This window comes from Podarcis bocagei (assembly GCF_964188305.1).
Source record: "Podarcis bocagei genome assembly, chromosome: 9".
Taxonomy (NCBI): domain Eukaryota; kingdom Metazoa; phylum Chordata; class Lepidosauria; order Squamata; family Lacertidae; genus Podarcis; species Podarcis bocagei.
Window position 1 is genome coordinate 50,925,929 of NC_138134.1, and position 14,309 is coordinate 50,940,237.

The 14,309-nt window shown below is 43.1% G+C and overlaps 1 protein-coding gene across 1 annotated transcript in view; it reads left to right on the forward strand.

Annotated features, from left to right (window-relative positions):
* The window catches only part of TRPC3 (transient receptor potential cation channel subfamily C member 3), a 73,868-nt gene that overhangs the window by 13,459 nt on the left and 46,100 nt on the right, over positions 1 to 14,309 (forward strand). Inside the window, exon 2 of the mRNA XM_081208236.1 lies at positions 11,067 to 11,838. Within this exon, the coding sequence (XP_081064362.1) occupies positions 11,067 to 11,838 (772 nt within the window). The remainder of the gene's footprint in view (positions 1 to 11,066; positions 11,839 to 14,309) is intronic.

Here is a 14,309-nt window from a genome sequence, read left to right on the forward strand (position 1 = left end):
TCACTTGGGTGCCCTACCCCTGAGGAAGGAGCAGTCAAAAGCAAGGGGGCATGTTCCAAAAATGTCAAAAGAATGGCACCAAGTCTCATCAGGTCAGCTCTATATCAGACTTCATTCAAGTTATGATTTGTCCCAAACAATAGGGACAGTCAGTTCCTTCCAGAGATGCTTCCAAGTTCCAGGAAAGTTTCTTCCACAAGGAAAACAAGGGTCTTGTCATGGAACTTTGGAGTGTCAGGCATAGCCCTACTGGCTTTAGCCCAAACGTAGCAGAGTTTTCCTGCACAGCGAAGAAGCTAGTTGCGGCAGTAATGACTAGTCAGCTAGACTCAGAATAACTATTTACAGGATTTATTAAAAGGAAAAAATAAAACCAGCAGAGTTTCTGCATACAAATAAAACAAAATAAATCCTCTCTTTCTTTCTCTCTCTCAAAACCATACACAGCACTTCTAACTCCTAACACACCTCACACCAAACTGTGCTAGCAATCCCTAGATAACAGAGTTGAGTGCTGCTCGTTAACCAATCAGAGTGAGTAGTTTCTAGGTCAAGCAGACCTGGGCTTTCTGCCAAGAGTAAATTGACACCAGCTTGAGTTAATTGGTGAAGCTAGAATCTGCAAGTTTCCCACGAGAACCAATTAACAGAAACTGAAACCGAAACTGAACACCCCCTCACAGATTCTGCTGAACAATTAACTCCAAATACACCTATGTAGGAGATCATTTTTCCAGCAAACCTAAACCCTTGCACATTCGCTTGTTCTTTATCTTTGCCAATGGTTTAGTTAACACATCTGCTACATTTTCTTCACTTGACACATAAGTACAGGTGATTACATTGTCTTGTACACAGCAACGTACATTTTGGTATTTTACAGAGATATGTTTGGAACGCGATTTGAAACCCTCTGTTTTACTTAATGTTATACAAGCTTGATTATCAATGTAAACTTGTACTGGTTCTCCACAATTCACATTTAAATCTGCCAACAAATGCTTGAAATAAATCACCTCGTTGCACAATTCACTCAATGCGGCATACTCTGATTCCGTTGATGACACACTTACAACGTCTTGCTTGCGTGACCGCCAGCTGATTAAAGCTCCACCGACCATTATAACTAGTCCTGTGACAGATTTTCTATCTGGCAAATTTCCCCAGTCACTATCACAGTAGCAACTCAACATTTCATCCTCTGAAGAATTTAATTGTAACATATAGCCAATTGTCTGTTTGAGATACCTCAGAACTTGTTTTACCCCTTTCCAGGCATTTAGTGTGGGTTTTGAGACCAATCTACTTAATATGCCTACTGCATAGCTAATATCAGGTCTGGACCACTGTGCTATATACAATAAACTTCCAATTACAGAGTGATATACATCAGGGTGTTCAAATTCAGGACTCTCATCTGTATGAAGTGTTTTTATGAAACCTGGATCCATAGGCACCGCTGCCCCTTTGCAATCCTGCATCCTGTATGTAGTCAGTAGTTGTTTAATTTTGTTCTGCTGACTAATTAGGCAGCTGCCATCTTGGGCCCAGCACACTTCCAACCCTAGATATGTCCTAACCGGGCCTAAGTCCTTTTGTACACCCACCTGCAGCCTACAATCTTTGCCCCCTCAGGCGCTGCTACTGGTGTAAAAACCTTGTGCTCATTCAGAGAGGACATCTCTTCCTCCATTGCCTGTTTCCAGCGCTCTGCCTCCTCTTTTGGTAGCTTTAACACCTCCTGAAAACTCTTGGGTTCTGCACTTACACTAAACACATTTGCAGTATCAGGAGAAAAACGCACTGGAGGCACTCCTTTGTTTTGTCTTTTAGATCTTCTGGGAGAAAATTTTTCTTCTGACCCACTTTCCTCCTCAGAACTATGACCTCTCTTTTGTTGCTTAGCAACTGGGCTTTGGCTAACTCCACTTTCTTGAGAGCTCTTATCTGAACTTTCCTCCCCCTCAGACTCTGATTCTCTATGTCTACCTTCAGAGTCATGAAGCTCCTGGGAAGGTTCAAACCAAACCTCAGTATTGGCATGTAGTCTCTCCCAGCCACTATGTTCACAAAAACTGGCATTCCTGGAGATCACAATGCCATTTGTCCCTTCAGCAAAGCGGAAACCTTTTCCCAGCTCCTGGTAACCCACAAACACTAGCTGTTTGGTCTTAGGATCTCCCTTCTTTCTCATTTGTTTCGGAATTAATACCCAGGCTTTTGATCCAAACACATGCAAATGGTCAATTTTAGGTTTTTTCTGAAACAATTTAAAGTACGGGGTTGTACCTATTGTTTGATGGAAGAGCCTATTTTGGAGATAACACGCGGTGAGCATGCTCTCCCCCCAATAAGACATGGGCAAATCAGCATCTTCAAGCATGGCAAACATCATATCTTGTAAAGATCTGTTTTTTCGCTCTGCAACGCCATTCTCCTCTGGGGAAAAAACGTTCGTTTTTCTGTGCCCAATGCCACGCTTTTGTAACCAATCTTTAAAGGCATTTGACATAAATTCGCCACCTCTGTCCGTCTGTATCCTTTTGAGTTTAACAGACAGAAATCTTTCCACAGATGCCACCCAGCCTTTAAACTTAGTGAACACGTAACCCTTATTTTTCATGGGAAAAACCCAAGAATAACGCGTGGCGTCATCCACAATTGTTAGTGAAAAACGCGATCCACCCCTGCTTACAGCAAATGGACCAATTACGTCCATGTGAACCAGCTGTAGCGGTGACTCACTAACTCTGTCACTTCTGGGGTAAGAGACTCTGTGGGTTTTAACCTTTTTACACACATTACAATCAAGGTACTTGTTACAACTCTTTAAATTACCCCCATCAGCCAATTCAGACATTTTTAGTACACTTTTCCAGCAAGCATGCCCCATTTTCCTATGCAATAAGTGCACACAGTTGTCATGTATAGCTTTGTTATTCACTGCAGGCTGAGATTTACTGACTACTGCTGCAACTTGAGATCCTGCTTTAAGCCAAAACAAGCCTCCCTCTGACTTAGCAGTGCCTAAAATCTCACCAGCCTTCTTAATAATGCAACTGTCTCCTTCAAAATACACTTTAAACCCAGCTTTTAGCAAACAATCTACAGACATCAGATTGCTCCTTAATGATGGCACACAAAGTACATTTTGCAGGCATTCACGAAGACAAGGAACAAAAACTGCACCCCCCGAAATCACTTCGGATGTACTTCCGTCTGCTAGAGCCACCTGGCTGCGCTGTGCTGAGTTCTTGGAAACAAACAATTCATCTGAATTCACGATGTGGCGAGACGCTCCCGAATCGACCACCCAGACCGCTTGTTTCTCATCAGCAATCTTGACCTCGCCGGTCACCAGCTGAGCCGACTGTTTTCGTTTGAAGAAGTTCTTTTTACGCTGCTGCTGCTGCTGATCTCGTCTCTGCTCCTGCACCGGCAACTGAGACTTGACCAACTCCGGACATTGTCGTTTTAGATGCGCTGAAGACCCACATCGGAAACAACGCCTAACAGCAAACGCTGACTCCTCACCAGTACGCTGCTTTTGCTTCACCTCTGGCACGGCATGAGAACTCCTTCCAAACCGTCCACCAGTAGAAGCCTCTGCAGCCAACGACCTTTCTTGCCTCTTCTGCCATTCTTCAATCAAACGCCCAGTAACGTAACTGACTGATAAATCATGCTCCTGCATGCCTTCTAGAGACAAAACTAAATTATCCCAGCTTTCCGGGAGAGAACTCAAAATAATAGCCACCTTCTCCTGCTGGTCTAATGCACAGTCTCTTTCCTGCAGCGCAGAAAACTTTAACTGTAAACTGTGTAGGTGTTCTTGCATTGTAACCCCAGGCTGTAACATTGCCTTGTACAATGCCTTGCGAATGAACAGCTTGGAAACCGCTGTCTCACGCACATGGAGTTCTTTAAGTGCTTGCCACACACCTCTAGCTGTCTTGATTCCCCTCACATACGGCAACTGGGAATCTTCCAGCCCCAAGACAATTGTGGCCCTTGCTCTTTGGTCTTTATCGAGGTCTTCATCATCAGGCTTCGTAGGAAACTTACTCACCACTTGCCAGAGACGATCCCTCTGCAGCACTGCCTGCATGCGTTCCAACCACAGCAAGTAATTGGAGTCATTCAGACGCTCAAAAGCCATCTGAACTGGTTGTGAGGCCATCTTGAGAGCGATGTCCCTGGAACCCGGAACCAGCTACTCACGACCACCGAGAGAGAAAACAGGAACCACAGCACCCAGCACTCACACGCTGCAGCTGTTGTCCTTCTGTCCGCTGCGTCACCAGCTCACCACGGTCAGGAACCAGCCAGGGAACAACAACTTCTGGAACTACTGGAACCAACGCCGTTGATGCTGACACCACCGCAACTCAGGCTGGCAGCACAATGCCCATAACCTCATGGAACTTTGGAGTGTCAGGCATAGCCCTACTGGCTTTAGCCCAAACGTAGCAGAGTTTTCCTGCACAGCGAAGAAGCTAGTTGCGGCAGTAATGACTAGTCAGCTAGACTCAGAATAACTATTTACAGGATTTATTAAAAGGAAAAAATAAAACCAGCAGAGTTTCTGCATACAAATAAAACAAAATAAATCCTCTCTTTCTTTCTCTCTCTCAAAACCATACACAGCACTTCTAACTCCTAACACACCTCACACCAAACTGTGCTAGCAATCCCTAGATAACAGAGTTGAGTGCTGCTCGTTAACCAATCAGAGTGAGTAGTTTCTAGGTCAAGCAGACCTGGGCTTTCTGCCAAGAGTAAATTGACACCAGCTTGAGTTAATTGGTGAAGCTAGAATCTGCAAGTTTCCCACGAGAACCAATTAACAGAAACTGAAACCGAAACTGAACATCTTGTGCCTCAGTGACTTTAGCAGGATTAAATCCAGGCAATAATAATAATAATAATAATAATAATAATAATAATAATAATAATAATAATAATAATAATTTATTTATACCCCGCCCATCTGGCTGAGTTTCCCCAGCCACTCTGGGTAGCTTCCAACAGTACACTAAAATACAATAATCTATTAAACATTAAAAGCTTCCCTAAACAGGGCTGCCTTCAAATGTCTTCTCAAAGTCTGGTAGTTGTTTTTCTCTTTGAAATCTGGTGGGAGGGCGATCCACAAGGCAGGTGCCACTACTAAGAAGGCCCTCTGCATGGTTCCTTGTAACTTGGCTTATTGCAGCAAGAGAACCGCCAGAAGGCCCTTGGCGCTGGACCTCAGTGTCCGGGTAGAACGATGGGGGTGGGGACGCTCCTTCAGGTATACTGGACCGAGGTCGTTTAGGGCTTTAAAGGTCAGCACCAAAACTTTGAATTGTGCTTGGAAACGTACTGGGAGCCAGTGTAGGCCTTTCAAGAGAAAGCGTACTCTGTTCTTAGGCCATGCCCAATAGAGCTTGGTGGAACAGTCTGAAGAAGACCTTCCAACAGGGATGCAAGAACTCCCCCCCCCCAGTCTCTGTGGAGGCACCTTATTTAGGCTTCCAGCTTGACCAACCTGCTCCCTATGTCTCCATTGGGCTTTTCCAACTTCTTCTTTATATATCATTCCTGCCTCCCCTCCTTTCGGTGGAGTCTCCAGGCAATGTCCAGATGTGGTCTCCTCATTGCCTGGTTAGTGCATACTTGCTTGTATCTGGGCCTAATTAAAGGGCCAGGTGCCAGCAAATGTGGCAAATGGTTCTACGCTTCGGTTTCCACCTCAGTTGTATGCATCAACTTTTTAATAATATAGTTCTTTATTGAAAGTTTTTTTCTTCTTCTAAAATGTGAATAGACAGAGGAAGGAACTCCTGTTCCCCTCAGTACAACCCCAAACAAGCAACACTATTCACCCACCTCACAGAGTAAAAGGAAGACCAGGTTGGGGAAAAAACATCAAAAAATCACCCTCAATTTAAGTGGATATAGTATTATCAAGATCTTAACAACGTGCACAGGTAATCAAAGAGAAAGAAAGTACATTCCTTTTGTTTCGTTGAACAGAAATTGGAGACCCCAGTGGACCCAAGACAAAGTCTGTTTCCATTACCTAGAGCTCCCCATAATAGCCCTACTGACTTACGTAGTGCTGGAACAGCTCTGCTGTGCTCCTGTATGTAAGTGTATTCAATAAAAAGGAACCATATGGTTGCAAATTGATCTCTCTCTATTTGCCCCCTAATAACTTGCCATTTATGCGAAAGCTTTTCTAACAGGGCTATATGCCAAATCTTAACAATACCAGTCGTCTACATCAGTGCACTTAAAACCATTCCACAGCTTTGCTATTGTCGCACTAGCTGCAAATAAAAGGTGAATAATTAACTCCTGATTTGCTAGGTCCCTCTTTGGACTATCAAACAAATTCAGCATCTGTTGTATGCATTTGCCAAAGGTTATTAATTCAAGACACAATTCTGAATTTGGATGGTGGCAGAAGAGAGCTTAAGAGCCTTTCAGTTTGCACATTCAAGAACTACAGCTGCCATTTTTAGCTATATATTCTGGTAACGTTTTGCTGGGTTTAGCTTTGTAAGTAGCAAATGCTTTCAAATTCCATTAATTAAAGTTTGAGAGAGAGGGTTGTTTTTAAACAGCACCCTATAGCCTTTAAATTTAAAACAGAATATTTAGGTAAACAAAAATAATGGCTGCTAATGGTGTGCATTTTTTAATTCAGGCAATCTTGCTGCTTATTCATACGAGTCTTCAGGACCAACCTGAGTCGTGTTGTTGCCTTGAGTGAAGGATAAGATGGCGCCACATCTCCCCAGTCCCATCTGCAGAAGTTTGCAAGGCAGGCCATTCAAACCTTGTTTCAGCACTGATGATGGAACAGCATCCCCTTAAGGCTGTTTTAGAGGGCTCAGGACAGGCTTCTTGGCCCACACTGCTCTCTCATCCCAACAACTTGCTGCTACTCCCCACTTCCCAGTATCTGCTGCCTTAGGTGGCATTTGCCCCCTGTCTAATGGCAGGGCTGGCGCTGCTAGTATTGTATACTTTGTCTCAGTTTGTTGCAATGCGTCACAGTAGATGTTCTTTACAAAATGTTTCAAATTATAAACATATTCTAAGATTAAAAATTTTTCCTGCAACTTTTCCGGCAGTTCAGTATTTGTTGGGGGGGGGAGGGGAAGAAAGACTGGGGTGAGATACCGCATTTTTCGCTCTATAAGACACACCCAACCATAAGACGCACCTAGTTTTTAGAGGAGGAAAACAAGAAAGCAACACAAAGCCTCTTGAGCAAAGAGGCAGGAACGCTCCGGCTGTGCTCAAGAGGCTTTGCGTGGCTATCCCCGAAGCCAGAAGAGCAAGAGGGATCGCTGTGCACTGATCCCTCTTGCTCTTTTGGCTTCAGCGATAGCTGCGCAGCCTGCATTCGCTCCATAAGACGCACACACATTTTGACTTACTTTTTAGGAGGGAAAAAGTGTGTCTTATAGAGCGAAAAATACGGTAAATGGGAAATACTGTCATACCTCATGTTACAGCTGCTTCAGGTTACGTGTTTTCGGGTTGCGGACGGCGGGAAACCCGGAAGTACCGGAACGGGTTACTACTAAGTTTTGCTGCATGCACAGAAGCGCCAGATCGCACCGGTGTCTGCGCAGACGCAGCACTTCAGGATGTGAACGCTGCAGGTTGCAAATGTGCCTCTGTCATGGATTACGTCCGCAACCCGAGGTTCCACTGTATAAATTGTTTGTGTGTCCCTTTGTGAAACATGAATGGGAATACAGTGGTACCTCGGGTTACAAACACTTTGGGTTACAGACTCCGCTAAACTGGAAATAGTACCTCGGGTTAAGAACTTTACCTCAGGATGAGATACAGAAATCGTGTGCTGGTGGCACGGCAGCAGTGGGAGGCCCCATTAGCTAAAGTGGTGCTTCAGGTTAAGAACAGTTTCAGGTTATGAACGGACCTCTGGAATGAATTAAGTTCGTAACCAGAGGTACCACTGTATTGAAAAAGAATATGTACCTACCAAGTGATGAAAAAATTCCCATCATGGTCTCACACTAACATGCCAGGACTCCATCCTTTCATGCTAACATGAACCACTTCTCTAGAAGACTTCCAGAAAATCCCCCATTTCTACAAGTTATTTTTTTAATAATCGCCCTTCTAGCAAATCATAGAATCATAGAGTTGGAATAGACCACAAGGGCCATCGAGTCCAACCCCCTGCCAAGCAGGAAACACCATCAGAGCACTCCTGACATATGGTTGTCAAGCCTCTGCTTAAAGACCTCCAAAGCAGGAGACTCCACCACACTCCTTGGCAGCAAATTCCACTGTCGAACAGCTCTTACTGTCAGGAAGTTCTTCCTAATGTTTAGGTGGAATCTTCTTTCTTGTAGTTTGGATCCATTGCTCCGTGTCCGCTTCTCTGGAGCAGCAGAAAACAACCTTTCTCCCTCCTCTATATGACATCCTTTTATATATTTGAACATGGCTATCATATCACCCCTTAACCTCCTCTTCTCCAGGCTAAACATGCCCAGCTCCCTTAGCCATTCCTCATAAGGCATTGTTTCCAGGCCTATGACCATTTTGGTTGCCCTCCTCTGGACACGTTCCAGTTTGTCAGTGTCCTTCTTGAACTGTGGTGCCCAGAACTGGACACAATGTTTTTAATAATAGATATTAAGTCTGACAGGAAATCATTAGGAGGAAATTTGGTTTTTAACTTTTTTTTAATTACTGCAGTTAGTTTAGAACTTGGTCCAGTTAGAGGTGGGTAGAAAAAGAGGACTGCACCCATTCACAAATTCTCAGAGAGTGTGCTACTCAGTCTGTTAGTGGCAGGTGTTTTTAGAAAGCGTTTTGTAATATGATCTGTTAATGAGCACTTTAGATTCTTTCCCCCCTGTTGAAGACCTTATGATACTCAAAACATGCTAGGATAATTTTTTTTTATCACATTTTCATGTGAAACAAACACTCTTGCATCTTTTGTGATTTCCACTATGTTTAAAATTTAGATTGATTGAAATACCATTATTGTAAAGCATGCTAGCTGTAATTTTCAAAGCAAAATAACTGAGTTTGCCTGCTACCCAGTGTTTGCACTCTACCATTCTCAACCTTGGTGTCCTCCAGATACTTTGAACTACAACTCCCATCATCGCTGACCATTGGCCATGCTGGCTGTGGTTGCACCTCTGCTTTCTACCTTACCTGTTGGTTTTGAGTTAACAAGTGTATGACCGTTTGAGTATGGCTTTTTTTGCACATGCTGTTAGGTGCTAGTTTTCCATGCTCTCAGTTGATAAGGACAAACAGGATAGAGTAATTAACCTACTGTCTGCTACAATTAATAACTTTTTTGTTTCATTGATTTCAGGAGGACTGTTAAGTGTTCTCCCTTTGAAATTGATTGGACTGTAAAGTGCTTAACTGTGGCATAGTGAGTTTTGGTGTCTAATTCTTGAACCGTTACAGCAACAATATTTTCATTAACATTGATTATTATTATAATTGCTATTTTATTTAAACATGGCATTATTCCTGAAGGTCTCAGGACTACTTTCCTAGTAACCATATATATAAAACATACTTCAATAATAACTAACATTTATCACAGTAAATTCCACCCCCATGCAATCTCCTGCCAGAAAATTTATCACAAGCAACCGCCATTACACAGTAAGCAGATTAAAAAAACACATCAGCATTAAATTCTCAAACTTCAATAGCCGATTTGGTTGTGCAGGAATTACAGTGCATCTTGGTTCCTTATTTTATTTGATTATATATGTTCCCTTTAGCTAGCTATCTGGATATACAGGACCACAGAAAAGAAAAATCCTTTTTCAAATGCCAGGCAAGAAATACAAGCTACTTTCTTATAGTAATTTCTTTTGGGAAGACATATCGGGCACATCAAATATATGACATTGTCACAATATATTTATTGGGCTATTTATCTCCGCTGACAAAACACTGTACATTTAGAACAATGTTCTCGCCCTATAAAAACTGAGTTTCATTTGCTGAATTTATTATTCTTCTCCATCCTGAGTGAGGTGGGTACTAGGGTGCAAGGGAAGAAGGAAATGAAAGCCTGTGGTTTCAAAGTTTTCTGCATGGCCTTGTAAGTATGAGGGAGTTGTAGCCTTTCAGATGCAGTTGGACTCCACCTCCATCGGCTCCAGCCAACATGACTAGCAGTCAGGGATGATAGTGGTCAGTGGTCCAGAAACATGTGCTTGGGTCTGTGAAAATGGAAAACACGGAAGGTGGTCTGTAAGAAGCTTTGCCTCTTCGAGACTGCAAGGGATATTGCTATGACCGCCTGCTGTTCTAAGTGAGCTGTAATGGTTTTGCTCTGTAGGTGGTTGTTAAATTCTTATTGTGGGGCCAGGTGGAGACCCCCCGACCCCAGGCGACCCCCGGGTGGAATAATGACTCATGACGTGTTATGGGATTAAAATTGGCCACAACTTTATTAAACTTTCAGATGTAGGGAGACCAACTCCCAGGTAAGTTCCACCCTCTATTGCAGGCTTCCTCAACCTTGGCCCCCCAGATGTTTTTGGCCTACAACTCCCATGATCCCTAGCTAGCAGGACCAGTGGTCAGGAATGATGGGAATTGTAGTCTCTAAACATCTGGAGGGCCAAGGTTGAGGAAGCCTGCTCTATTGTGTGTGCAAGGCGGTCCCAACCCTACCTGGTTGACTCCCCTGGCAACACCTCCCCAGCTGGGATTGGTTTACTGTCTGAGGTTGGGCGGGAACCTCCAGGTATCCAGCTTGGGGAGGTGAAGCCAGGCCAAATTGCTGGGAATCGTGTGGGATCAGGGGGCCGTGCGCGGCCATACAAAAAGCGCCCCCCGTTTGAAGTGGGGAGCGGTCATTATCAATTAATCCAGGTGTGCAGTGTGGATTCTTTTTTTTTTTTGAGATTGACCTGTCTTCACCTATTGTATGCATATTTAACTTGGGCCACTCTAGCCCAAGAGTGTAGATTTCTAGAGAGGCTCTTCCAAGACAATGACAGCTATAAAAATATTCCAAATGTCTTGTTTCTGCTCATTAGGACCATTGACGGAAGCCCTTCTTTGAGACGCATGACTGTGATGAGGGAAAAGGGAAGGCGGCAAGCAATCAGAGGTCCAGCTTTTATGTTCAACGAGAGGGGCACAAGTCTTACGGCAGAGGAAGAACGCTTTCTGGATGCGGCAGAGTATGGGAACATCCCTGTGGTCCGCAAAATGCTGGAAGAGTCAAAAACTTTGAATGTCAACTGTGTCGACTACATGGGCCAAAATGCCTTGCAGCTCGCTGTGGGGAATGAACATTTGGAAGTGACAGAACTTCTGTTGAAGAAGGAGAACCTGGCACGGATCGGAGATGCCCTGCTGCTTGCAATTAGCAAAGGGTATGTCCGGATTGTGGAAGCGATCTTGAATCATCCCGGGTTTGCAGCTAGCAAGCGGCTGACTCTGAGCCCGTGTGAGCAGGAGCTCCAGGACGATGACTTTTATTCTTACGATGAAGACGGCACCCGATTCTCCCCAGACATCACACCCATCATTTTAGCAGCCCATTGTCAGAAGTATGAGGTGGTGCACATGCTGTTAATGAAAGGGGCGAGGATAGAGAGACCTCACGATTATTTCTGCAAGTGCAGCGATTGTACTGAGAAACAGAAGCATGATTCTTTCAGCCATTCCAGGTCAAGGATAAATGCATACAAGGGGCTGGCAAGTCCTGCCTACCTGTCTCTGTCCAGCGAAGACCCGGTTCTCACTGCTCTAGAACTCAGTAATGAGCTTGCTAAACTGGCTAATATTGAAAAAGAATTCAAGGTAAGGCTTCTTCTTTTTTCTGTGCCTTCTCTGCGTGCTGCATTGGCTTTGGTGGATTAAAACACTTCACATTTATTTCCCCCTCCCTTTATCTGTTCCTGTTAATGTTGCTGCTGCGATGTCTGGATGTTTTTTGAAAACACCATTTTGCTTTAAATGAAAATACTTCATAAGCGCCGGGTGTAATAAGAAAAAATGCAATACACCCCTTGGAATAGATGAAAACAGGTTTGTTCACTGTAACAGAACATAATTGTTTTTATTAAAGTGCACTCTGTTGAAATCATGTCATCTGAGCTACCAGAACAAAAAGCAAGTGCTAGGTCCTAAATGAGTATTCCTGTTTCTATTCACACCTCTAGATTGTTGTTTACAAGTTATAAAAGCTACGCACATTTGTCATTTCCCTCTCAGAAGGACACCGCTCATTCATCTGCCAGAAATGTATTAGTGTGCCAAGAGCCAGCTGTTAAAATCTATCCAGATGTCCCACCTTTCTGTCTGATGATCATCTATACATATAATGGAGTCGTAGCATGCCGACTAGTCTCTCTTTTTCCAGATTTTTCATTAATTGGACTCTGATAAGCATTACTCTGCTCTGCCCCTTTATGATGCCCATGTTCTTAAAATGCCTGATAAAGTTACAGAGGATAGCCCTATCCTGAAGTAGGTCTTTCTGAAAAAAGAAACTGGGATGGTTGATGCAGATTGTAAACAAAATTGGTTCTACAAATGGCAATTTTATCCAGCTGCAACAAACATTTTAATGGGGTCCTTCTGGGTCAGTGTTGGATTCCGCTTCTCTAATTAACTTTTCCCTAAATTATTGTGAGGAGGCAAAAGACACATTAATCTGCGAGGCCTGTTCTGAGCAGAGAGAGTTTTAAAGAGCTAAATGTGGGTGGGCAGCATGGGCTGGCGGTGATGGTATATGGTTATGTGAATATTTAACACTGCAGTGCCAGACATAATGTACAACTTAATATCTGCTACGGCACATTTCAGCTCCTTCAGTGGCCCTTCCATTGTAGATGGAAGTGTGGTGAAAAATTAAACTTCGCCTTTTTGCAAGTTGCATATTTTGTAAGCATGGCATTAGATTTGGATTTGAGTAGTTAAATACGTAATTTCTTCATCATTCTGTTCATGTACACAATTTTGTATTACAACCTCATACCAAGGAAAGCACCTCATCTTGTTCCAATGCATCCTGCAACACAGCAATTTATTAAATTGTAGATTTGTGAATCTTTATTTTATACATTGTACTGAAACTCTAAGATGTTTCCTTGTTGTGTAGTGTATAATACATTTGATGCATTGTTGTGTAGTGCAGAAATACGTTTCTTCCTTACTTTTTATTTTCTGTATCTAGATCTTCTGTATCCAGATAAAATTGACTTATTGAAGTTACAAAAATATTGTTTGAAGGAAGACTATAATCCTGGAAGTTGAACATGCAGCTATTACAGGCCATAATAAACTCTTTCAAGGCTTGGCTCTACTATCCCAGCTTCTCATAAAGCATGCAGTTAATCGAAGCGTGACATTGTAGTTTACTGACTGTAACTGATCATAGATCATATTATTAATAAAACAAAAGTTTCTGGCAAAGACTGGGAGAGATATAGACCCAAGCAAACAGTGGCAGCACCTAAATACTAAGGTGTCAGCTTTGACTTGCACTCAGAAACAGCAGCATTTACCTATGTTTGTTCTTATACCGTTCTTGTACTATGTACCAACAGAGCAAATGATTCCAGCCCATACAGTAGCAAATTAAGACCGTAACTGCATGTCATAGTCTTTAAATGACATACAGTCGTACCTTGGAAGTCAAATGGAATCCATTCTGGAAGTCCATTCAACTTCCAAAATGTTCGGAAACCAAAGCGCAGCTTCTGATTGGCTGCAGGAAGCTCTTGCAGCCAATTGGAAGCCCCGTCAGACGTCCAACTTCCAAAAATAGTTCGCAAACCGGAACCGTCCCAGTTTGTGGAGTTCGGGAGCCAAAATGTTTGAGAACTAAGCTGTTCAAAAACCAAGGTACGACTGTATTCTTTAACGTAAATTTGTTTGGGAAAAGTCTTCAAGATAGGTTAGAAAAAGTAAAATCCACACACACACACACACACACACACACACACACACACACACCTCCAGTGCATATAATTTGAAGGCACAGGAAACCTTTGGAAGTTCCACTGTCGATTAAAAGCTAAGTAAAGCTGGTGATGGACTCTCCCATCCATTCCAGAAGAAAGAAATAGATCTGTCTTTAACAGATTCAAGATTCAAGGCACAGATTCAAGAGCTTGTTGTGCTTGTTCAAGGATGGAGAATGTGAGCATTAGAATGGGATCATTTGCCATCCCCTAATGCTAGGCCTACTTTGTAAGCCACTAATGTATATACATATGGGGCAGATTGGTTTTTCTTTTCAGGCTTTGGTGTTAATGTTACTTTGT